Consider the following 27,692-nt stretch of genomic DNA (forward strand, 5'->3'; position numbering starts at 1 on the left):
TTCATGAACCTAATGAAAACTGGATCAATATCCAACGGTCCTTGGTTGTTGTCCAAGGAGATGAAAATCACATCAACGCCGTCAGCAATGGCTTCATTTATTCCTGAAAGAACATCGGGATCATAACCCTTTTCCAAACCAAGAGACCTTGTAAACAGCTAACCTAGCGAGCAGCACAAAACCTCTTGCTGTCCCGGTAGAAGAACCGAAATAAGATGCATAGTCTACATAGTTCCCAGCAACTACAGATGACATAAAATTCCTGTGCACTGTAGTGTCTCTAGAAGAGTTCATTCTTATTTTGTAATCTGGCCGTTCCTTTCTCAATCCCTCACTGGCATATTTTGAACCAATGAATTAGTTGTTGCAATTAGAGGCATTGAAATCTTGTGCAATCTCACATTTTCCCCTCCATCTATTTGATGAAATATTTGCGGAGATGCCATGATCATTGAAGCTTTTGTTGTAAGGCCAAATTCCAGAGTCAATTACATCTACAATTACATCTTCACCTTGTTTTGAAGAATACAAAATCCCACTTGAAGTTCTTGAGGGAGAGAAAATAGGGTGTGTAAGTTGTGTCAAGTGTGACAATTTAGTCCTTGAAGGAAGATTGGAAGCCATGGATTTGCTTTATTTTTTCAAAGATATGGTTTACATACAAGCATGAAAAGCCAAAGAAAACAAAGTAGTCTTGCAAGTCAACCATGTCGACATTATTCAAATCAAATTAAATATCTTTTCCCCAAAAAAAATATTCTTGCCCATAATTTGTAAGGAAAAACCAATTATGTATTCAATTTCAAAATAATAACAGTTAAGTGGCAAATCTATTATTTTCGTGGATGATTATCTTAAATTTGAATATCACATCCTTATATCATCAAAAATATATATATATATATATATATATGATTTTGATTTTTGTATATTATACAAAGTAAGGTCATGCTGCTGAAAAGCAATGAACAAAGTGGTTCCAAATTTTGGTTTCTTTCTGCCATTGTTGTTCTCAGGAATTTTACATATTGTAGTTTTTCTGTTGAAGTTCTGCCTTACACAGCACTTGAAAGGTAGGACTTGGTGCTTGTCCAAGTGGCTAGAAAGTTGAATTATCCAAGGCCAACTTATTACATTATAAAATCATAAAAAGAATCTGACTAATGTGCAAGTTGTTTTAAGTACAGAATGAGCTACATGTCTTATTTCACTCTGGGGCCTTATCTTTACCCCAGAGGCTGCAGCCTGCAATAAAAAATAGGTAAAATTGGCTACAGCCTTAAAAACAAAAAACAGAAAACAAAAACACAAAACAAAACAATACAAAACAAAGAAAACAAAAACAAAAACAAAATAAAATAAGATTGCAAATGATTTTAAATTATTTATAAAATAAGACTCATTTGATAAAGTTTTTCTTTTTGTCACCATGGGTTAATGACTATCATAGTAATCATTTATTATATTTCATATATGTTTAATCTCTCAAACTATTTTTCGAAAAGAAAAAAGAGAAAAAAAAAAAAATGTTACCTATCGGGCCCTCAAAAGCCTTTACTGGTGTATGGCATTGTTTTATTGGGTGGCACTGTTTTCATATCAAAAATTTTCCAACCTTATAAATAATTACTAGTTTACTCTTCAAGTTGATCATCTTATTCTATTCCTCTTTTGAATTTAGATGATTTGGTTGCACATTTTCCTCTTAATTAGGACATGAAAAATACGATATTAAGCTAGCCTAATATGCGTAGCATTACATTTAAATTACATCCCAGTGGTCAATAGATTTTTAACCGTCATGTTTTGCGTCAAAACCATGAGAATGGATGATGTGCTTAGAAGAAATGCAAACAATTTTAACTTTTAGGCAACATTAAGGGGAAAATGCATAAAAATAAAAAATGACCTCATCCATTGAGGTAGAACTCTCACTTTATAAATAAAAATTGATATACATATTGGCACAACTAGCAATGTTGTTCACCAAATCACTTTGTAACAACATAAAAAATTCTTGTCACAAATTTCTCCATGCGGTGTTTCTTTCATCATCAACAAAAGGGCTTAGCAAAAACAACGCAACAACTAGCCCAAATACAGAACAATGCTTTTCCTCTTCCTCATTTTTTCTTTTTTTTTTTTTCTTAAATAGAAATTTCATTTCCCGAATATGAAAAATATATAAACTTGCATATAATTTCAGAAAGATCATTTATAATAATTTGATAAAGTGTGTCATTCAATTTATCCTTGTGCTGTTCCTCCTTCCCCACCACTTCTTTTTTACCCGGTCGATAGCACCTTCTTCACTTCCAAGCTTGTGCAAAATCAACTTTGTCTCCCGCAGTCTTGCACTGTAATCCTTCTTCCATCCTTCAAACATTTGCTTCAACCTTCTAAGCTCTTTGTCTGGATCTAGACTCGCTTCAACTTGACCAGATTTAACCTCCACCAAGAACTTGGCATCATCACCAAATACTTGACTCCTCTGCTCAAACTCTTCAGTCAACCGACTTATTACACTTAAACCTGCACTCATTGGCCTCAGTCCATTGCTCTCTTGGCCTTTATGATTGCTTGCTGTATCCCAGCTGTAGTCTCGATCATCGCTAGCATTCACTGATGCATCAGAATTTCTCTCTGAATCATCAATGGCTAGGCTCTTCTTAGCAATAGAGAGACTCGACTGTAGGGATCTCATTTGTTTTTGCCAAACTTCTTCCATGGATTTCATTTTGAGCTCATACTCAGACCAACGGCTCTCGTATTGTTGGAGACGTTGGTGGAGGATGTCATTCTCTTCTTCCTTCTCCCTCAAAGCAGCTTCAGCCTTGAGGACACGCCGCTGTAGTTCAGCAAGAAAAGATGCCTTCACAAGCACTTCATCTGACTCATTAGCCTATTATAAGAGCAAAGCAGATGGTGGATGTCAAGTAAAATATGGGCCCAAACCAACTAAAATTTTAAACTTCAAAACAATGCAGAACTTCAAACATAGAGAGAGAAGAAGAAAAAGATAAGGATCCCTAAAATATAACCATAGATTCTTAAGTAAATATGAGTGGTCCAGCTATGCAAAACAGGGCATCAAATGCAAGCTAAGAAAGGTAATAGCTAGGTGTTCTTAGTTTAAGCTTTTGGTGAAAATTACACCTTTATATGGTATCTGAGCATTTCATCTTATATGGTTTATTCAGATGCTACTAATCCTCATTTTTGTTGAAAATGATGCTTTACTTGCAAGGCCCAATTTGTCTCGAAACTGAATAGCGATTATGAGGGAGAACTAAAACTGTCCACAATATTCACAGTTGGGCATACATTTTAATATCTTAAGCTTTTAGGTTGATGAAAACTTTAACACGGTATCTGACCCAAATTGTCTAGTTGGTAGCCTCTGCATGAGGGCAAGTGTTAAATATAACCTACTTGACATACATAATTGGGTGATAATTGTAGATGCAAATATGGTGACGTATCACAATAAAACAAAATAAAATGCCTAAGTATAAATTTACACACTGTTTCATCTTGTCCATTCAAACATAGAAACTAATTGAGGTTACATGGTTATTGGTCATAACCAATTTTAGTCTGAAATCATGCAGAAACATTGTTTAAGAAATGGAAGTAATAGCTACCTTTTTATCACAAAGTTTCAATAGTCCAATATCTCCAGAGCACCTCCTGACCAACCAGCCTCGAATGACTGCAAGATACCACATAGAAAATCATTAAAAATATACAGTAAAGTACCACACATGCAGCAGCTTCAGATGTGACATGAAGCTTTTAATAGAGAGCGCAAGGAAAGACATGTTTCATTTTAAGAATTGCTTCCACGAGCCCTCCCAGTTCATCAGTATCTTTATAGACAAACTCATTTTCAATTTACAACCTTAAACTTTTAGATACACTAAACCCATAACCATTTCAGTTTTTCATTTGTATAATTATTGAATATACCACACTCAGGTTGAACTCAAGGCTGAAAAATACCTCAGCTCATCCCCTTCTACGTGGAGGTTTGGTTTCGACTCATTTTATTATCAATGCAAGTAAAAACTTTTCAATTGTTTGGGTAGTTAGGAAAATAGAAGCGACCAAATTACTACAACTCCTCAGAGATCATGCAGATTATGCAGCTCAGAAACAAAAAAAGACCTGATTGTATCACAATTGATGCATCAGTAATTTTCTTCAAATTCTTCCTAGCAATTGTGTTTTTAATCTTCTTTTGTATGACGATTGCAGCTCTGTGCCTCTGTAGTAAAACTTCATATTCCCTTCTGGCTTTGTCTCCCCGAACAACTTCATAAATAAATAGACATTCAGTAAGTAGTTTTATCTCCTTAACAAATAACTTATAACCAAAGTAAATAGAGAAGCTATACATGACTGCAGTGTGGCTATTCCTTTCTTACACTCCTTCAGATAGCAGCGAGCTCGGTGTCCTCTAAAGCAACTTTGGACACGCAAAATACCATGAAGGGTTCGATTTCTTGTGTCCTCAAGCACCCCAATCTGTATACAAGAAACATAACAGGGAAAATGTTGGTTATGTACTTCATTGCTCCCACTTCCCCAATTTTCCCAAGTCACAAAATCTCCGAAAACATGTAGAAAATTTTATCTTCCTCTAAGATATGAAGGTAAACATCCAATTTACCTGCCCAGTCCGGAAAAACAGTTTTGTGTAGCCAACTTGATACATCTCAGGTAATATATTGAACTGATGAAGAATTGCGACAGAAACACTAAGTGGATCCTGAGATGCAACATTCTCCAACAGAAGAAAACCATACCTGATTCATGAAAAAATACACACAACCCAACCAAGAGAGAAGATGGGAGGAAAAAAATTAGATACCATGCTCAATAAAAATAACCAAGAACAATTTATATACAACTTTCATTTAATTCTTGCAACAGCTTAAAAAATGAAAATATCTTTCATTACCTTCTTGCAAACTTCTGGTGTGACATTCTAGTTGGAAAACCAGATCTTGATATTCGAACCACTTCTAGAACTCCACAACATCTAAGCTGCTGAAGTACAAGTCCTTGCTCATATAATCTAGGAGATTGAAGATTGTTTGGCTTGACGCAACGTATGAAATGAGGTGTGGTGCTCTCTAGACGTTGCATCAATTGGAACAATTGGCCCTAAATACCAACACAGATCAGTGAAAGATGAATCTGATAGGTAAAATGAATGAGGTTTCTCATTCAGTTTCAAAAATTATAAGCTTCAACAATTCCCTAAGTTCTATTCATTCTTTGTCTATATCACTATAAATAAAAGAAAAGATTCAATGAATAAAGCCATTCCTAGTACTGGCTCAATAATATACGTCAATTATGTCATCAACATAATAAACCATCTAATTCATATACAAGTTTGTCAACATTTAAAGTACCTTAAATTTCGTTGCAACACTTAGCTTCTGGGAATCTGCTCCACCTGATTTATACAAGGGCCCAACAACAGGCTTCTCCGATTGTGCAAGCATATTGGAAGCAAATATTTGAGGAAGGTGGCATGAGCATGAAGAAAGAAGTTGAATTGAATCCAAATGCAACAAGTCCCTGTTCTTCTCCAAAAATCCAGTTGTGTCATATGTAACCTGAGTAGAGAACCAAGTTCAATTTTCATATGGTAAGCAAACAGAGACTGAGGCAGTCAAAATCAAAACATTACACATGAATGGTAAGATCAGACATAAAACCGTAGTAGTTCACAAAATACAAATGAAAGGTATTAATTTTATCGGTATAATCAAACACTACATTAACATATTAAAAAACAAGCATGAAGTTCTAAAATTCGACCAAATTTGGAAAGTAATCCTTCAATTCCTCAATTCTTTTAGAGTCATGCTGGACAATTTAAAAAACAGTTTGAGTCATTTGCAAAATTTAGAATCAGTTAACATTTGAGATTTTAATAACCATGACAGAAATAAATTGAACCTCAAACATTTGTTCTTCATTTTATGAGCACAGACACTGGGTGCTTCAAAAATATATCAATGAAATGTTATAAAATGTTGACATAGAAATTTATGAGATATATGGTAGATGTCCGAGTTTTTCTATATGCTTCATGCATATTGTATTTACACATGTACATGCATTTGCGGGGGACCAAAAAAAAAGGATCAAGGAATGGGATTGAAATGGAAGAAAAATGCATTCCCAGAAATGTCTCATATACAAAGAAAAACTATTCTGTTAATCAGTCCTTGATCACACAGCTGATATACATATAAACCTCCATCATAGTTTTCCTGCCGACTTTTAACCCTATGCCAGGAATAGAAATATTATATGATAGCCAACATGAAAAGAAGTTCAAATAGTACATATGGTTAAATGACTGGGAAAAAAAAAATTATTGCTTAGTATAAGGTAAATACCTCCCCGGCATAATGAGAGACAGTAAAAGCTTTGTCCCGTTCTCCTTTGAAACTAGAATTAGAATTAAGATGCTGCTTAAGCTTATTGGCAAAAGTCAAATCCGTGCCATTTGGGAAAGTGGACTCCTCATCTAATAGGGACAATAATCCCAACGGTTTCTGCAATGATGCGAGAAGGTTAAGGGAAATACAATTTAAATTGAACTTCAAGTGGTATTATAAGGACTTGGAATAAACAAATACATTAGATATATAGGATGTAATCATGCTGGAGATCCTTAGATTTGATTTTTCTTTCTTTTCCCTCAAAATTTCCAAAGTATAAAATCCACTTCAAGTAATTCTTCACATGCTCAGGTCTAGTATAACCAAACCCTGAGATAAAAACATCTCTACATACCATATATAACATTATGATATGATATGACATGACATGACAGTTAAAAAGTATTACTATTTAAAGGAGGCATGTTGATTGTTAACTAACTTAAGCTGCTCATCAATGACCTTCAATTTCCATACCTTTTCAAAAAGTGTGAGACAGTCTTGGTTGTCTTCAAACTCAACTTTTGCCCAGTCAATCCCATCTTGGATATATTCCTGAACAGAATAACAGTTAATGAAAATATAAGCATGGACTTATGTCCTGTGAATCTTCTCTTTCAATTTGTAGAATAAAAGTCAATAAAGCAGGACTTATTTAATGTAGTAGAAATTTTTCAATAAAAAATTCAAGAAAAATTAATAAAGTTAAAAGTGCGTATCATTTTGAGAATTAATGGTGACACCTCCAAGAAATTACAACACCTCTGATTGGATGTACTGTGAGTAAATGGCCAATTAAAAACCTTGGCAACCGATTGAAGGGCAACCCACAAAAGGTTAATTTTTGGGAAGCAGTGGTAGAAACAAAGGTGACTAAGAGACTTGAAGGATGGAGAAGGACTTTCTTTCAAGAGGAAGCTTACACTAGTGTAATATGCATTATCAAGCATTCCCATTTACTGTTTGTCTGCTTTTTAAGTTCCAAGTCTGGCTTGCGAAAGTTAGAGAGAATGATGAGATAATTCTTATGGAAGGATAGTGGGAATGGCAAATTCACACTTAATCCTCAAAGAAATTGAAATCAAACTGTATATCAAATTATAGTTTTGCAATATGGGTTCTGATCAGCTAGTGACTTCCCTCAGCCGTTACACACTTAATCCTTAAATAATTTATATCAAACAGGTTATTTAATTATTGTAAAACACAAGTTACCAAATAATAAAACCATCTGTGCTTTAACTAGATACCATATATTATGTACATATTAACATGAAGAAAGCACAGCATGGTTACCTCTTGCTCTAACTTGAATAGATGGCGATTGAAGTGTTGCTGCAATCTCTCATTTGCATAATTAATGCAGAACTGTTCAAAACTATTCCTCTGCAGAAACAGTTTACATAAAATACGTAAGTAGATAAGGTACACAACTGCCTAAAAAGAGGAGAGAGAGAGAGAGAGAGAGAGAGAGAGAGAAAGAGAGGGAGGTTGTTAAAGTAAAAGGATAACAGAAACATACATCAAATGATTCAAAGCCATAGATATCAAGAATACTAATGGCTCTTCCTGTCCGCCGTTTGCCTACTGCAAGTGACTTATTAATTTGTTCAACCAGCCATTCAAACAGACAGGCATATATTGACTTTGCCAGAGCATCTCTTGTATCAATTGCCTGAAAATAAAAATTTTTAAAGATGGCAACAGAGTCAACTTCAGTTTCAATGACAGAAGCCATCAGTAAACTTAAGGCATGTTCCTTAAAAAATAAAAATAAAAAACTCTAATATTCATTGAACTTCTAAAATAATTACACTTCCCAAGTAAAGTAGCCCTATGTTTCCTTTTAGCATCTTGAAGACCTTATCCTAAATACTGGTTAAATTGGTTAAATTTGATCCAGAACTATATATGAACAACTATGAACAAATGAGGCAGTGGGCATTAAAGCCTATGAACATGTGAAGGATTATGCTTCAGCTGCTGAGCTTAAGCATCATTCTTGGTACTCCATACATTCGTTTAGCCAAAAAAATACGAAAGTGCATTTCTTCTGGTTGTACTTGGAGAAGTGGTTATTTAGTGCTTAAAGGTGAAGCACCTAATAGGTGCTTCTTGCGGAAACATTTTCACAGGATAAGCATTTCCTACAGAAGCATTCACAAAACAAACCCTAAACCATAAATATAGATATTAAAGTATATAAACATCACAAGACAACTCTGTGCATGCACCTAACTTTTTTCTTTATTCTAAGATGTACCGGAAAAATAGAGACCAAGATGTTTTGCACGTCTTGGCTGTCTTCAATAAGCTCGTAGACAAAGAACCATAGCTAGAGGAATGGACCAAATTAGGTAAGGTAAATGTTTTATGTTTTTTAAGTCCACTAATATCATATAAACTAAAGAAAAATAAAAACAAAGCCATATGAAACAACTAAAATCTGAGATTGATGAAAACGTTATAATTTTCCTATTCTACAACCGGCTTACAAAATCATGTTTCTTGATTTGCAGAAATTGTTACCTGTGAATGTTTCAGCTTCTGGACAATATTATCATTTCCAACTTTCATTTTACGAGTTGATAATGCTTTCTTAAGCTCCTCAACATCACATCCAATCAAATTAGCAACATTGAATAGACCTGAAATGATTTTACCTCCATTAGTGCAGTCATACAACAATCAATATTCTATAAAACCCGAACAACACTACGCTTGTGTGTTATACTTCATATGAAATTAAACATTTTTATTATGGTTTAAAGTTAAGAGCAATAACTCCTCCTGCTCCATATCATATTAGGAAGAATTACCACACCAGCACATCCATATAAATCTCACAGCCATGCACATGCTTTAATGGTGCAAAAACAATGCGAAAATAAAATTTCAAAACTGTGATCTGCATATTCTATGGATACTTTTGAGTTCAGCTCCTAGAAAATACTTACCTTCATCTTCCACAGGTTCAACATGGTCTTCATTATCTATCACAATAAAAGAGACATTTCCCAGCCACAACACTGCAGCTAACATTGCAAATACACTATGTTGATCTTCTTTGCCAATATGGACAACATCAAGAGCTTCCTGAAAATGATGAAAGCCAATATTAAGTTATTAGGCACCTATTCACAAATTTTTGTGATAAATAGGAAATAATTATTTTTTCTAGAACGGATTGGTGGAACAGGAAGAATGTACCATTACTACACAAAATTGTTCAGCATCATTAACCCCCGCAATCGAATAACAATCGCTTTGACTCAGATACTTGTACTCGCTTGCACTCTTCAAATTCAGCGTCTCTGTAAAATGAAATGAATAATGATATTTTTCTACAACAAAGAAAAAGGTCTACAGATTCTCTAATTTAATTTGGATGATCTGGCAATTATACAGGGAAACATCAAAAATTTACCTAAAACTCTATGACCACCACTCACTAATTATAGCAACTAAGACCACTAGCAACATCACTGCTGCTCCCTCTTTTGAACAATACCAAAAAAGAAATAGTATTACAGCAGTTTATTTTGAGTCATTCAACATTCAAAAACTCAACCACACCACAGAAATTACTCATCATAACCAAATTGAGGACAACCATAAATATATTGGTTGATTCATTATATAACATACACAAGGGTAATAAAGGTAAAATAATTATGAACACCAATTTACCAGACTGACCATGTCACCCTTGTTTATTCATAACAATTTTTAGTAAGAAAAATGATTAAAAATAAATAACAGAATATAGGCAATAATTACTTCTAAGTGCAGGTGAAGCCCCAGCACACAGCTGATAAAATATATGATATGACCTTTCTCCCTCTGTGCATTGGACCACTCTCGACTGTTAAAAAAATTCAAATTAGTGTACTGAAGCAAATATCAAAGAGGCAGCATTCATAAACGAGTGAACTGAATTACCTTTTCAAGCAAAACTGCATCAAAGAGGTTAATGCAAAAAAAAAAAACAAAAGAGAGGTCAGCTTCAATAGTTTATCAATAATTAATACACAAATACAATTTCACACAGGGACCTGAGCAAAAAAGTTACATACAAGTTTGAATTTTGGCCCCAGATATTTTTCCAGTTTCGCTGAAGTGGATTTCAATCAATTTCCCCTGTAACATGTTAACACAGACAATCAAACTATGCAGTATGAAAAGTCGAAGTGTCAGCCTTTCACTAATCCTCAGTAAAAATGTGATAACACAAAGAACATTCATGTGAAAGACAGGAAGCTTACAAAACGACTTGAGTTGTCATTTCTCAATGTTTTTGCATTACCAAAGGCTTCTAAGATCGGATTAGTTTTCAATATTTCATACTCTATTCCACTTCCACCTCCAAGGTAGGCCAAATATTGCATTGCTATCTTTGCTGTTTCAGTTTTTCCTGCTCCACTTTCACCACTGGAAATGCATAAAACATCATTGTAAACAACTAGTATATATAGACAAAAAAATGGAATTCAAATACTGCATCAAACTCATCAAGAGTAAGTTCAATTCTTCAGTTTCTATCATGATATAGTACCAGATGCTACAAGTATAAAGAAGCTCTATGATTTTAAATATCATTAGAGTTCAATGTAGCTAACATCAGGGTATGTGCTGAGCAGAGAAGGTGCTACTCAAATGAAATTGGAATTTTCAGTATCAGAATACACACAGCATAAAAGAGCAGCTTATTTTAAGAAACACCATCGGTGAACTTCGCACAGAAAATAATGTCAAAAAAAGTATAGATGAAGTAGCCTATTTATCAAGGCACATTCAAAACTAGAGGAGACATGCTCAACACAGCAACACCACTTTAATTCTTTAGTGAGTGGATGATTAATTCAGCAATCACAAAAGAACCTTCGTCAATGGACATACAAGCATATAAAACTTAATATTCAGATTGGTGAAAAAATGAAGGTCCATCCATTCTTTATTCCATTTCCACATTTACTAAGCTGCAAATTGATCGACATTTTTTTATCAGAATGATTTAAAGAATAACACGGCAAAGTGCACTAACCTTATGATGATTGATTGATTTACTTCATCTGGGGGGAAAAGGAAAAATAAAAAATAAAAAATAAAAAAAATAATGAGTGGGTAAGAACTCCACAAACTAATGATAATTCACAGGATAGGATAAAATAACCGTTCAAGCGTCAAACTCATGAAAGTAATGGAAAAGCAAACTACCCCTTATCATTTCCCGGATGGCTGTGTCAGTAATGGCATACACATGTGGACTTTCAATTGTCTTGCGCTTATAGGCCTCTATATATTCATCTCCATATAAGGGAACTTTCTTGAAAGGATTGACTGCAACCAATACTGGCCCTGCTTTTGTCTAAAAGGCATTACAATTGTCAAATAAAGGAATTAAAAGAAACAAACATTTTAAGAGTGTATTCAAGCGAACGTAAAATCAAGAAACTTAAACGCTTACATAGATCATATCTTGATTGTATCTATATTGAAGATTGTACAAAACTGATGGCTCATTTAGGTAACTTAGTTGCATGAGATCATCAACTCCATCAAGGATATCAGGATTTGCCGGAACCAAAGTTTCTGTTTTTACCTTTAAAACCTAAAAACAAAAATAAAAATGAAATTGAACCAAACATCTAACTGCGATAGACAAGACCATACTTCACAATTACCAAATTTCTCTTACTTTATCATTTGGCAGTGCAATAACAGATTCAGCCCCCGAGGTTGATAATATCTTCCCCAACTCCCAATTCCCGTTTGGAAGAAGAAACCAAAACTGAAGCTTCTGAAACATTAAACTTTAACAAATAGGTAAAAGAAATTAATAAATACTAAATGATATGTTAAGAAAGTTCACTCCGACTATCATAAGTTAGCTCCCGTAAATAGTTTAACTATTATGACTTTTCTCTTCCATAGCAACATTTTTAATCTCTCACAAGATTTACATGTCAAAGAGGAAGCCAGAACAACAAAATCACACAATTTATCAAAGAGGCACTTAGAGATACACAAGTGTGATTAAATCTGTAAATGACCAAAAATATCAACCATTCTTTTCTATTATTGATTTTCTATGATGCACAGGCCAAAAACTTAACCCTCATGCATCTCAAAGTCAAGAGCATGAAATCACAACCAATTTGCTGTATGAAACTTCTTTTCTGCTGCAAACATGTCATAAAGTGAACCTACGTACAGAACAAAATTAAGCCAAAAAACAGCAAAGATCCATTCAGGATATCAACAAGATAGTATAACTCATTACTTTGCACCTATTATTCTGAAATTCATTAAATTCCCAGTTCACTTTGTCAAGCTTTAAACCCCAATTAAAACACCTATGATGGAAACATCAGTGGCTATAAACAAAGCTATATATTCAATTGCTTCATATCCTGAAGGCAGCTCTTTCTCGTCTACAAGCACTCATCCTTGAACGAACATCATCCATGAGCTCACAGGAATTTCTTCTTAATTTAACTCCATATATATAAACCAAGAATCATTCTACCTCCAGCTCACTTTTTAACAACTCAAGTTTTTGGGATTTATAGCAACTTATAAGAAGTAAGGACCCAAAGTCATTGTCCTTTTGGCCTTGTGTTCAAACGCTTTCAGATAAATGGTAATATAACTGTTGGAAACCATTGCACTTATATCTTTTTTTATTTTATTTCTATAGATACTTTACCTATTGAAGAATATACAAAACCATTGCACTTGTATCAACAGGAAAGATAGGACATGTTTCTTCCTACACTCAAGGCTCAAGTAAGAATGCATTAGGCATGTAATAGAAGATTGTTGCAAGTTGCTAGCAAACTTTCTCAACCAACGAACACTCAAGGACACAATGAAAAGATTCCTAAATCAACAATGTCCTCTTGTAGATTTTGTTGAGATAAGAATGCAACTCATTTCCTTATGCAGCGTTCACTCATTCACATTGTTGTTGCCATGTAAAACTCCTATTCCACATACACAACTGAAAGTTCAGAAATTTTTTATAAGCATGTATCAAATACAAATAAAAAGGTGCCACCAGTGCAACTCAGAAAGCCTCTAGGCATTACAGTATAAATTTAGAATCAGATTTCAAAACCTCATATATATGTTTTGAGTCTGAGATGTATCTTACATATATAGATAACGATATTATATACAAGATAACAAAAGTCTCTTTTTTTTTCATCAGGGAAAAAAAAAAAAAATTGGGGGAAAAAAATAAAGTGAAACAATCCATAATGCAAGAAAATTTCGATCATTATTATAAGAAAACCTAATTGTTCAGTTTGATTGGAGATGCAAGTAAAGAATAATCAGGCATGTAAATTTAGATAATTCCATTGCCTAACAGGAAAAAAAGTGAAAGTGAACCAGACGTCTTAAAATACCTTCTTTACAGCATAAGAAGTGGTGTCTCCCCACCTATGTTCACTGCTAGATGCAGATACCGAAGGTGAAGGCAGAGCCACAGAATCCAAGTCTTCATTACTTACTGATGGCCTATCTTCAACAGAAACCATATTTACACCATAAGGCGAATCCTCGTTAACCTCGTTCATGTTGCCACCACTATCTTCAACTCTTTCAACGGCCTCAGCTCCTACAACACCATTTCCAGGAATACTCGATGAGAAGATTTCACTGCTTCCCAAATCTCCTTCACCGGATTTTCCAAAGGGATCAGAGGAGGCCTGTGCACCCATCATCCTAAAATCACCAGGCAATGATTTCATCAACTGGAGGGAAGGCGGGACCGAAACTTTCTGGGACATTTTCCCTGAATTGTTTGTGAAACCAGGAAGATTCAATATACGATAAAAATTGAGATCAAAAAGCTACTTTTTTCCAACAAAAAGGAGGCCTAGAAAACGTTATCAAGGACCCACTCAACGACTTATCCGATGAACTTAATGGCGGGGACCATAATTTTAGATGCAGACTCTAGTGCTCCTCCATAACCAGTCACCATTGACAAGCTTAACACCGAAAAGATGCTTTGCTAAATCTTCAAAATATCTCAAACAAGTAGCTGTGGAAGTTAATTTTAAAAATAAAGTTCCTTTTTTTGACACTCTGAGCTGGTACATAACATTAAAGAACTTCTTTTGAATCTAGAACCGATCCTCAAAAAATCTATCTCTAACAATGCTCTTCGACAATTATAGATCTTCCACTTAAAGCGTCGTTTGGTTGCTGAGAAAAAGAACAGGAAAAGAAAAGATGAAGGAATAAAAAAAATTAAAAAAAAAAAGGGCTAATACTTACCTCAGCTGAATCCCAAAACCATTTCTAGAAGTTTAAAACCAAAAAAAGAAACAAACCCAGATCCTCATTTCTTTTATATTTTCCTTCATTTTCTCTTACAACCAAACAGACACTTCAAAATTTTCATAAACCCAGACTTCCACAAGCTCAAAACAGATCCACTCACCTTAGAAAAATAAACTGAAACCCACTTCAAAATTTCGCCGGAACTCTCCGATCGATCTCACAAAGCTCCTGAATATCAGCTTGGAGCTCAGAAAAAAAGTTGAAGAATTTTCAAAGCTCTGACTTTTGACGAAAGAAAATTCAGAGAAAGCGAGCAGGTAAAGACCGCATTCTATGCTTGAAGTGAAACCCTAGAAATATTTTGTGAAGCTTGTGAGGTTACAATCAAGCTGTCCAGTGGCGAGCCTGACAATGGGGTGTTTGGATTCCGAGAAAAAGTGAACAGAGAAGCAAAAAAGAAATGAAAGAAAAATCCGAGGCGTGTGGAGACGAAGCAGCTTTTTTGGCTCTTTTTTCCTCTGCTTAACACCTAAAAAAAAACATTTTGGATTTTAAATTTGAATTTTTATTTTATTAAATTTGAATTTTTTTATTTATTTATTCATTTTTATGACATTTAAATTTCGTAGTTTTGGCACCAACCAATTTTAAACCGCAGATCTTTTAACGGTTTCTGGAAATAACTTGATTGACGATATTACCCCCATCCTCCTTAATTTTTTTTTTTTTTGTTTCCATTTTGTTTTATTCTGAATTTTAAACATCATTTTGTTTAAAATTTTAATTTGTAATAGATTAGTTCATTTGATCAGATTTTTAATGATAAATAATATGATAATATCTTAATTGTTTATAATAATCATCAATTTAAAGAGAAAATAAAAAAGGGACAAATTGGAGGAATCCATAAAATTTAGAAACTATAAATTTATTTATTTTAAAAGAAAAGACCACCTTATTGAAAATTATTTATTTAAATTTTTAGTTATTTCACCTCTTTTTTTTTATGTAAATCAGTTCAAAAATCATAATCCATGCATTGTTATCGTTACTTTCTTAGTGGTATTAGTTATCATCATTATTTTCTAAATTTATTTAAAGCTAAAATTTATACTTTAAATACAAGAGAGCATTATTAGAACTTTCTTTAGCATTAAGCATTTTACAAGTGCTAATAATTTCTTTATAGTGGAGAAAAATCATAAAGCTCATAATAATTCATTTATTAATGCTTGGAAATGAAAGCAGCTTAGAATGACCTCGTCAATATTAGGCTTCGATTTTGGCTTAGGTTGATTTCATTTTGTCATTTCCTATAACATAAACATGTAAGAACTTTTGTCATCTCATGGAATAAAAAAAAATGTAATAACTTTTTATGTACTTTTTATTTAATATTAATACTTTAAACCTATAAGGGAACATGCTGATGGATTTCAAAATCAATAGCAATTTTCTATAATTATTGAAAATATGAAGAAGTATCAATCATGATATGAATTTTTTTTTTTCCAAGAACAAATTTTTATCAACTTTTTGAATCTTAATAAATATAGTTGTAACTTATTGTTTTTCCATTGGATTTTATACCCCTATTGTGCCTTTTTAGGTTGTTTTTGAGATATTAACCTACTTTTTCACCCAAAACAAATACAAAAAGAAAGTGTTTTGTTTTTGAATGGAGAAAAAAAAAAAAAGTGTTGGTAGTATTGAAATAAATTATCTAAATATGTGGACTATCAATTTGTCAATCATTATCTTCATTTGCTCAATCCTGATAAAAAAATAAATAAAAATAAAAAAATTAGAGGCATACATTTAAATTCCACTATTGTTTGGGTTAATTGTGTAAGCGATGTAGATGGGTCCATCATTAGAAATTGCAAATGTATATTAATCTTTACCTTTTTAATTTTTTTTAATAGAAAGAAATCTAAAGAAAAAAAAAAAAAAGTATGTAATTGTGGATAGTAATGGGGGTAAAGTAGTCATTAAATAAAGAGAGTCATAAAAGAACAAGGTGGAGGGAGTCAAAGCTGGCATTTAGTTCTTGTTTAAATTCTTATTACTTGTCGGACAGTGATTGGATGGCTGAAGATGAAAGGTAAAGTAGGAGTGAGAGCACACGATTACGCCACGCCAACATAACACTGGCCGTGTCAAAAAAGCCGGCAGTGTGTTGGGTAGGTTGGGTTAACGTAAGGTGTAACGCATTGACACTGTATCTTCCGCAATGTCGTAATTCAGTGGCTTACAATCTTATAAGATTGGGCCCACTCTTAACTCATCATACACCAGACAATCATATGCGTTTTTTGTTTTTGTGAGGAATTCTAATTGTATCTCAATTTCTTTTGACTGGACATATTCTTATGAAGAATTTCAATTTTGTTTTGAATATTTTATAATAATTTCTTCATTTTTCCGATATCCAAAACTCACAATTTTACGTGTAGATGTTAAGAATTTTGTAACTAAACCAAATTTACTTTGAACGAAGATTTTCTATTTGATTGAAAATTTTATTTAATTATTCATACTAAAATCTAGAATCATTACCTTTTTTTTTATGAAAATTTATATATTTGTCTCAGTTAGTATGTTTTTCACATTTATACCATGAAGTTATAAATTTGAGATATCATATCCCTTTGCCAATTAGACTAAAATTTGTAATAATGATCAAAACAAATTTATATATTTGTCAAATTTTGCTTGAACAAAGTTGATGAATAAAATATTTTACTGGGATAATCCAATTAGCAATTATCATCAGTAATAACTCCATGTGAACTTACAATTTCATATTGAAATCCTTCCTCCCCAATTGTCAGAAAAAAAAAAAGTTGATAAATAAAATACCAAAAAAAATCCAAAATATAATAATACTTGTAACATTTTAACTTTGAAATTATGTTTATTAGAAAAAAGCAAGCCTTCCATGTCAGGACCCGTCCAAAGTTCCCCACCGGAACCCTAGACAAGCCCTGATCCCAGGGAAACCCTACCGGACCCTTCTGTGGAAGATCCGGCAGAACCTCCCCTAAGGGATGGACTTACCACAAAATTTCCTGCACTGAAAACACACTTCTATAATTGTTCCCTTATTCCTCCCACAGTACGACGAACTGGTTCCACAAATTTCAGCACTCCAAAATAAAAATACAGTAATCCAGTGCAATACAAATACATAAGTGTCCCATACAGTATACAGAGCTTTATGAAGTACTACAAAATACAGAATACAGCAAAAGTGAAAGAAATATTACAACTGCAGTAAAATAAGAACAAGGTACTGCGCGAACAAATACAGCGAGGAAGATCAAGTCCGCTCCGAGTGAACACCGACAACCTGGTACCTAGAGGAACGGAATTTAAGAGTGTGAGATGCTAATCATCTCAGTGAGCGACCCTACTACTCTACACTATCATACCACGGTAATAGGTATATAAATAATAATTATTTGGAAATAATAATGTCTCTCAAAACCCTTACAATTCTCTCAGTTGGAAAGGTTCCCCTTTTAAAATATTTTCACAAAACCCTTTATTCATATTTCCCGAAAACCAAGACATCAATTAAATACCAGAACAGTAATATTATATTTTTAATTCCAATACAGTTTCCAAACATTTTATTTTTAAAACACAGTTCTGAAAATCATTTGATGCACCCACTATATACCAGTGGCGCCAACAGTACCCAGCGTCCCAAGGTACCACCAGGCAGGAGGTTATAGAGAGAAACCGGCATACGGTCGCGTGGCGTCCCACAGCGCCGCTGCTAACCTGGTGTCCCGGCCAAAGGGGGGGTGGCCGCCCTCTCCGATGGCATCCACAGGACACCCTCATAATATCAACCGCGCGCTACTCACACCCACCTGCGCGCTAATCATATCCGTGTGCACAATATCCATATCACATATACCATATCACATAATCAGAACACCAGTACGTGCACGGTGCATCTAAAAATCATAAAATCCACAATTTAAATTATAAAACAAATTTCACATTTTTCATAAACATAGCGGGCATAATCCATCCGCTTGAACCGGGAAATTCTCCACAATTTCCTTATAATTAATACCATAAATCCCATGATTTTCAAATCCACCAACTCCCAAATCCATCAATTCAAATATCCACATTTTTTCCAAGCATAAATAATTTCTCGAAATATCATAATCAAATCCCATAATATTTTATGGGCATATTTCATAAAAATTGAAATCACCAACATAACCAAATATTTTCCTTGAAATATTTGAAAATCGAATCGTGCCCAATTTACCATTAAAACCACACCAATTTCAAAATCCTCAAAACCATAAAATAATTCCACATGGCATAAATTGGTGAAATACACATTTTCTTAAATCCGATAAATTCACAAATAATTCCACAATAATTCAAATAAATATTTGGCACATAGAAATTAAATTCCAAATATTTAAATCACACATTATATATTCACCAATTAAATTCCCAAAATTAATTTGAAGGTGGGTCACTCACCTTGTGCACGTATCTCAATCAAGATCCTCCGCAGGATCGACTCCGCTACTTGCACGTGCACCTAAAACACCCACAGTACCAAAACCACAAATATTAATATTTTATTCGGGTAATCCCCAAATGGGTACCCGAGGAGCGAACACCAAACGATAACTAAAATTTACGAATTATATACCGAATCGAAGCTCGAGTGATGCTAATCACAGATCCGGTCTTAATTTCCGATGATCGTACCCGACGGGGTCGGAATTTTATCGGGAAGCTTTTCGGGTTTCGGCTCCGCAATTCTCCCAAACCGTCGCGAATTGGTGGAAACGGAAGTCGGATTTGGGTTCAGGAGGTCGAACACTGCGGACTGGAGCTGGCCGGAATTTTCGGGGTACTCGCCGGAACAGTGATTTCCGGCGGCCGCCACGTCACCGGCAACCGTCGCCGGAACAGTAATTTCCGACGGTGGCCGTTTGCTGTGAAATTTTGCAGATTTGTAGATCGTGAGGAGAGCAATCCAACGGGACCGACGGTGAGCAAAACGGAGGTCGGACGGCGGAGAAATCACCGTTTGAAGATTTTCGACCCCTCGCCGGAAAACGCTCCGATCCCGGCGCGTCGGTGGTCCGATGGCCGTGATTTTTGGTGGGTAGGCCGGACTTGAGGAGAGGATGCTGGGTGTATGGCGCGTGTACTGTATATCGGCCGGAATAGTGCCGATTCGCGGTGGCCGGCGGTGGAGGGGAAAAATCGCCGCCAAACTTCGGACGTCCGATCCGGGCGCGTCCGGCGGCCGTTCGCCGTGAAATTTGGAGGTTTTGCCGGAAATGAGGTGGGCAAGCTTTCTGTCCGGTGCGTGTACAGTAACTCGGCCAGAACAGTGACAAAATCCGGTGGCCGGCGGTGGCTCTTTCTCTCTCCTCTCTCTCTTTCTCTCTCTTCTCTCTCTTTCTCTCTCTTCCCCGAGTGTTTTAACAAATAAAACCCCTGCATGACACTGTTCATGCCACGTGGACCAATCAGAAACTGACACGTGGCGTTTCACTGTTCACCGACCCAAAAAAAATATTAAAATAATACGGTATCCGGTAAACTTCAAACGTCCATAACTTTTTAACCGGATGTCCGTTTTGAGCGTGCCACTAGTCTGTGAACTCGTATCGACGAGTACTTTACAACCATACAAGAGTCAACTCACAATTACATCACAAGAAAAAGTCAACTCCCGGCACCTTTTAGACAGTTTACACTTCAACTTGTTTTGCCCATAACTTTCAAACCGTAGCTCCGTTTTCGACGTGCTACTAGTCTACGAACTCAGGGCGTCATGCACTTCGCCACGGTACCCTGGTCAACTCGAAATTCCCACCGAGTCAAAAAGTCAACTTTTGACCCCTTCGGTCAACGGTCAACGGTCAACCTCGGTCAACGTGCACGGATTCCGGTGCGATTCGGGACGGGGTGTTACATTCCATGTTCCAAAATGTTTACAAACCATCATCCTAGACATTAAATTCTTTCATCCAATGGGCAAATAGACCCTTATCTATAAATAAGTAATTAAACAAATTAAACAAATTGTAGAAAGTTCCATCCCATTTAAATTAAAATATTTATCTTATCTTTAAACAAGACTCATTTAACAATTGAAATGGTTTTTCTGATACATGTTTTTGAAGGAATGACATAGTGGGATGACCACCTTTCCTTCAAAAGGGAAGGATTTGAGTAATCAATTGACATAAAAGAAAATAAAAATAAAAATCTTAGGTGTTGTTCGATAGCATGATTGATTTTTAATTTTTAATTTTTATTTTTGTATATAATTATGTGTAATTTGCTTATCTCAAGTGTTAATTAGTGATAGTTATAAATTGTTACACATTTTAAACAATTATAAATTTGAAAGAAAAAATATTTTTTGAAGCTAGTGGTCAATTTATTGTTGGAAGCACTATCTAATCTACCAAAATATCTATTAACTGTATATGTATCATTATTTGATTGATTAACATATTAATATAATTTGATATAGATAATTTAACTATTAAAATGATAAATGTAACCAAACGACATCTTAATTGTTCTTTGATATTTACATTTGAAGCAAGCAAATTATATACATTTAGGTAGAAAAATAAAAACAAAAATAAATCCCTAATCACGTTATCCAACAACACTTTAAGTGGTATATAAAAAACTGCCCATTATTAGTATTTATTCTACTTATTTATAAAAGTTTATTATTTAAAATTTAAAATTTTTATCTCATTATTGTTTAAATATATTTACATATTTGTTTATTATGTTTTCTTTCTAATTTTATTTTCTGCTAGAACAAATAGAAAAGAGTTTGTTTACTATTTATTTTTATATTATTTGTTCTTGATATATTATTTTTGTTTTTCATTTTTATTTTTTATTAAAATTTTATTTTTATATTTATTTTTTAATGGCTTTTATTCTTTATTCCTTCATTTTAAATTTTCTTTTATTTAATATTTACAATTTTATACTTTTAACTCTTGGATTTAAAATTTAAATTTTCTTGAGAAGAGGCTGAAACTTCAATCCATCTAAGTAGAGGTGGCAATTTGGGTCATAACACAGCGACACGACTCGAAAACAATACGGAATAAATGGGTTTGAGTTTATTATAAATGGATTCGAATCATAATCGGGTCAACCCGTTTAACACGATTATTAATCGTGTCATTTTCGGATTGACCCATTAAATTCGAAATTGACCCGTTATGGCCTATTTATTAAACATGTCAATTTCAATCCGACACGATTATATATCTATTACAACCCATTTAAATTTAATTTTAAATTATACTTTTATCCATAATATAATATTTAATAAATAAAAAATATTATAAATTAAAAACTTTATAAAAACAATTTTCTATTAGTAATTTTTTAAAGATAAAAAATAATTCTTTAACAAAACAAAAATAAAAACATAAAAAAATAGGTTAGTTTTTAGGTTAATAGATTAATTTTCAGGTTAATAGATTAGTTTTCGGATTAATGGATCAATTTCAGGTTAACAGGTTAATAGGTCAACACGACCCATTAAAATAATCGTATTAAACTGATCGTGTCGTGTTTACCTGTTTATAAACAGGTCTAGTTAGTGTTTTATGTATCTGACACGATTAATAAATGGGTCGTGTTCGGATTAGACAATTTTGATACGATTATTAAACAAGTTGACACGAATACAACCTATGAACACGAATTACCAAGTCTACATCTAAGAAGACCTAGCTTCAAGATTAGAACATACTCCTATAATACAAATTGAAGCCATCGTACACATTAAAGTTCATTTTTCACGAGGTTTCCCATTTATATATATAGGTTTATGTTTTCACGTGTAACAACATATGGTCCTTTTATGTAGTTTTATTTTTATGGGTTTGTTATTTTATTTTCAAGTTGAATTGAATATTAATCGGCTAGCTTTGTGTTCATATTTTACTTATTTTCATAAATTTGAAGAAAATTATAAAAATTTTCCCGAAAAGGATTTTTATGCAAAATAGCTAGTTTAATAGAATCAAGATCCTTTTCATTTAAACAAAATAGAGGATCTCAACTTGGTTTAATTATATGATGTCATATTATATAAGTATACATTTAATTGTTAGAATTAAACCAAGCCATTTTACGTCAAAAGAATTAATTCTAATAACTCTAAATGAAATTAATTTCCTTTTTTTTATGTTTTTTTAAAAGTTATTTTTCAAAAAGAAATTACATAATATTATTAAGTACTTTTCCAAATCCAAATAAATGTGAATATTATTAAATGGTAGTTAATTTTTAAAACGAATAATGCAAATAAATTAAATATAGAGACAGATTAAATGATAAAAAAAAAAAAGGCTTGTTGAGTTACTCTTGAGTTGATTATGAAATGATTTTGTTAGCCTTGGTATTGAATTGGTTATTTAAGGAAAATTTGCTAAGCATGAGAAATGGTAGTGAACTTGCTAATTAAGTGTATCTCTCAGTGGACTTGGTTGTTGGCATCGGGTTGTGAGAGGTTTCTAAGGTCAATGAACAAGTTACCATATTTTGCGGTTTCTTGTATGAGGTTATATTAGCACTTTACTTTAGAATGGAAAAGGATGTGGAGTTGATGATTATGACTTTTTTAGTTTACTATATCCTATTTTCTACTTGAATTAGTAGTTTAGTACAAGTTTTGATTACCTTTAAGGAAGGAAGCACCTCAAGGGAACTGAAAGAAGACACCAGTTGTGAGTGGACTTTATATTTTCATTAAAAGCATGTTTTACTATATATATATATATATATATATATATATTTTTTTTTTTTTTTCTATATGTTAATGTAGTAGCTTATTTAGGAAACTATAAAAGTAATTCTAATATTTCAAAGAAGTGGCTTTGTTCTATGACTTTTTGGAGTTGAGACCTCTAAAAGCACGCCTACCTATATGTACACATACATTTGCCATATTCTATTTCAAAGCATGTTTCAGTAATAGTATATGGTTTTGGCATACTACTTTTGTTACTATAACATACTTAACCTTTTGATAAGTTTTGAGATAATGCATTTTATAACATAGATTAGTAATTTAATGAATCAAATTTCCCAAGCATTTGTGTACTTAAATGCAAGATATTTGGACAAAATGAGATTTCAAGTAAGAATATTTACTATTTTAAATCACATGATTTTTCTATCTACCATAACCTTAAGGCTTGAATAGCTCGACATTTGATTTTGGTGGAAGCGAATTAAATATCTTATATCATTGATTTATGAACATTGAGGATTTTCTACTTAAAAGTAACGTACATGTATGAATTCACTTTTTTTGAAATTTTAAGATGAAGATTAAATTATTTTGAATGTGATTTTGTCAAAATGTCTCATCTTTGGAATATGTAAAACAAACCATTTTTTATTTCAAATTTACTTTATCATTAGTTTTATGATGGTGATGATATACTGATGTTGATTATGGCCTGGAGATTATTCAACTGGAGTATTCCTTCTACTTGGATATTGAGTTGTTCACTAATAATGGAGATGATGCTTATACTAGTTATATGATACCGATGATGATGAGGTTTGAAGATTTCTCGACCTCGCTAAGCCTCCTACTTGGGTGATGAGATTATCGCCAAGTAGTAAAGATTATGTGAATATAATACCGTTTATGATTATATTATATGCCCTACATGCTATAACTACTCGTACTTTATACGTGTTAGCAGCTTAGTTATGCTATAACTCGTACTTTATATGTGTTAATAGTTTAGTAATGCTTACGCATTCTATATATATATATTGATTTGTTCTTTATATATTACTTGTGATTTATTAATTTTGAAAAAAAAATTGTCATTTATAGATAACTCGTCAAAACCTTTGTATAAATCTCGGCATTATAATTAATTTATTTCATCAAATGGTTTTGAAAGTTGGAAATTTACTTAGACTTATCCACTATATGAATCCTGACTATTTGTAGCCATTGCACTTCATAATTGTAAAGTTATTTATGTATAATATTCACAAACACACAGCATCAATTATCAATAATTTTGTAATAAAAAAAATATATTCATATTGTTACATTTTTTCTCTATTATTATTTTGTTTAGTATTAATAAAACCTGCTCGCTGGGTTTTATACTTATCCCTATCTATTACCTCTTTCGCTCCAAGCGAATGGCCTTGTCAATTTTAGGCTTCATTTGATTTATGTTGATTTTATTTCGTCAATTCCTATAAAATAACGTTTAAGAACTTTTTGTGTAGTTTTTATTTAAGGTCAGTAAATTTTAATACTATAAACATATAAATAGTAATTTCAAAATCAATAGTAATTTTCTATATGTATGCAAAATTTGAAGAAATATAGATGATAATATCTTTTTTTCTTTCAATGGTATCACCAATATCAACTTTTTTTTTTTTTTTTCTAATCAACTTTTTGAAAACCAACTGATATGGTTGTAGTTTATTGTTTTTTTACTTGGATTTTTATTTACCTAGATGGGTGTCTGCTCAGGTTGTTTTCATGATGTTAGCCTCCTTTTTCATAATAACAATAATAATAATATTATTATTATTATTATTATTTCACACACACAGATTATAAAGATTGGATTCATCCTGGTGTGAGTAGCTTAGAGCATCTCCAATGGGTATATGTATTGCAATTTATATTGCATAAAGGTTGAAAAAATTTTCAATTTATGTGGTATGAATGCTTATTTGACAAACAATTGTAAAATCAATCTCTAATAGTTTTGTTTAGATTTCAATTAATTAATGATGTATATTTATTTTTTGAATAAATAATAATAATTGATAATATCTATCTATTTATTTTTTCCTTTAAAAATATTATATTCTTAATAAATATTATTTTGCCAAGTCATATTATTTAACATATGGTCTAAAATAAACAATTTCCTTATCTATTTATTTTGTTATCACATTAGTTTGATAAGATATTTAGATAAAACCAATCAAAAGAAGTTTTTTTGAATGAATATTTATATTTCTGATGTATCAAATAAAATTTAGCAATATATAGAGACATTGGAAATACTTTTATCACTTGTCAGTGTAAATGCTATAGTAATTAAACTAATCTTATTTTATGATGATGATGATCATCATGATAATAATAATAATAATAATAATTTATTGGTTGTATTTAAATAAATTTATATACATAGACTACTAATTTTGTCTTTTTTATTAGATTACCATAATGGGTTTACAACTACTTTAGAAAATATAACAACTCTAGTAAAAATAAAATGAAGTATATATATATATATACATATGTCAAATAAAGTTGGCTTAGTGGTTTATATTTTACAACTACATCATGGTTTGGTCATAAATTCGAAATACTCTCCCTCAATTTTAAAGTAAAAATTATTGTAACTCGATTAAAAAAATATATAAACTTGAATGCCCAAATGGCTAATAATGAATATCCAAATGATATGGAAATGATTTTCCATATTAATCCCCATCAAAACGCTTTGATCCAAAACTTCCTATATTAATCTTTTTTTTTTTTTTTATTGAGAGAGAAATTCCAAAATTCCTATATCAATCATTAACTTTGCTTTCTTATAAAACCTTTCGGTTGGTAGAGGTAGAAAAAAATGAAAGGGTTATGAAGGAACACGGTGGAGGGAGTCAAAGCTGGCGGTTAGTTCTAGTTTCAAAATCTGATACTTGTCGGACAGTTATTGGTTCGCAGAGGATAAACGTAAAGTGAGAGTGAGAGCAGCCGATTATGCCACTCCAACATAAAATTGGCCGTGTCCAAAAAGCCGGCAATATGTTGGGTAGATGGGCCTTAGGGGCTATCGTAAGGTGTAAATACGGATACCATATCTTCTGAAATGTCGTAATTCACCGGCCTTGCCTTACAATTATATGAGATTGGGCCCACTCTAACTCATCATACACCAGCCAATCAGATGGTTTTTTTATTTTTATTTTTTCTTATTATTAGTTTTTTGGGTAAGGAGCTTTAATTGCATCTCAATTTTGACTGGACCTCTTCTTATGAAAGACTTTCTATTGATTAAACATTTTAATTAATTATTAATACTAGAATCAGTCAATTCTTTTTTATGAAAATTGATATGTCAAATTTTGCTCGGACAAATTGATGAATAAATTACCAAAAAACAATTATCCAATTAATAGAATGTACTGAGTTATATAGGTAGAAATAGAATATTGAAATCAATTAGTTTTTAAATTTTAATGATAATATCTAGGGGAGAGGATCACAAGTGGCATTCCATTTGAGCATGTCCCTTGTCATATTTGCCAATTGCTATTAACAAAAAATCATTAAGGATTCTTACCAAATATATACATATATATATATATATATCCACTCACGTTTAATCAATACTTTTTTTTTAATATAATTTAGATTCAAATAATTAATATATATTTTTTTTAATAAAAAGTATGAAAATCTTTAAATAGTTTATCAAATAAATTTAGGCATGGCATATATTTAAAGAAGAACATTACATAGTCCACCCAAATGTTGTTCTCCTAATTTAATCACTACATTAAAAACTTGTTAGAGCTCTTTAAATGATATTAGTGACCCATCAAATAAACACAGCGAATATATATAAAATATTGATTTTTTTTTTTCTTTTGGTTTCTTCTAGGAAATCTTTCCATTTGTTATCATGAGAGTTACTTTACTCTCTCTTTATATGTATTAAACCTGTGTGTGCATGTACTTAGATTATTACCATGTTTTGTTCTCTTGGACAGCCGATTCATAATGAACATTGGTGTGCAAATGCCCTTCCCAAAGTCCTCATTAAAAAGAAAAATATGACTAGGTTTTGAATTTTATTCCTATTAGAAAAC

At 32.6% G+C, this 27,692-nt stretch overlaps 1 protein-coding gene across 1 annotated transcript; it reads right to left on the reverse strand.

Moving 5' to 3' along the window:
* Positions 1-1,898: 1,898 nt before the first annotated feature.
* LOC107421963 (myosin-1) lies at positions 1,899-15,297 on the reverse strand. Its single transcript, XM_016031329.4, has 24 exons — positions 14,923-15,297; positions 13,880-14,684; positions 12,166-12,267; positions 11,935-12,078; positions 11,685-11,835; positions 11,512-11,539; positions 10,733-10,898; positions 10,544-10,607; positions 10,410-10,423; positions 10,248-10,332; positions 9,678-9,781; positions 9,425-9,563; positions 8,997-9,115; positions 7,990-8,142; positions 7,764-7,853; positions 6,945-7,022; positions 6,423-6,581; positions 5,424-5,630; positions 4,964-5,169; positions 4,673-4,808; positions 4,398-4,527; positions 4,168-4,314; positions 3,645-3,712; positions 1,899-2,902 (listed from the first exon to the last, which is right to left on the reverse strand). Exons 2-24 carry the CDS (start codon positions 14,261-14,263, stop codon positions 2,243-2,245), a joined length of 3,534 nt encoding a protein of 1,177 aa, XP_015886815.3. The 5' UTR covers positions 14,264-14,684; positions 14,923-15,297; the 3' UTR covers positions 1,899-2,242.
* Between the last annotated feature and the right edge of the window lie 12,395 nt (positions 15,298-27,692).

The sequence above is a fragment of the Ziziphus jujuba genome, chromosome 3 (genome assembly GCF_031755915.1).
Source record: "Ziziphus jujuba cultivar Dongzao chromosome 3, ASM3175591v1".
NCBI classification, from domain to species: Eukaryota; Viridiplantae; Streptophyta; class Magnoliopsida; order Rosales; family Rhamnaceae; genus Ziziphus; species Ziziphus jujuba.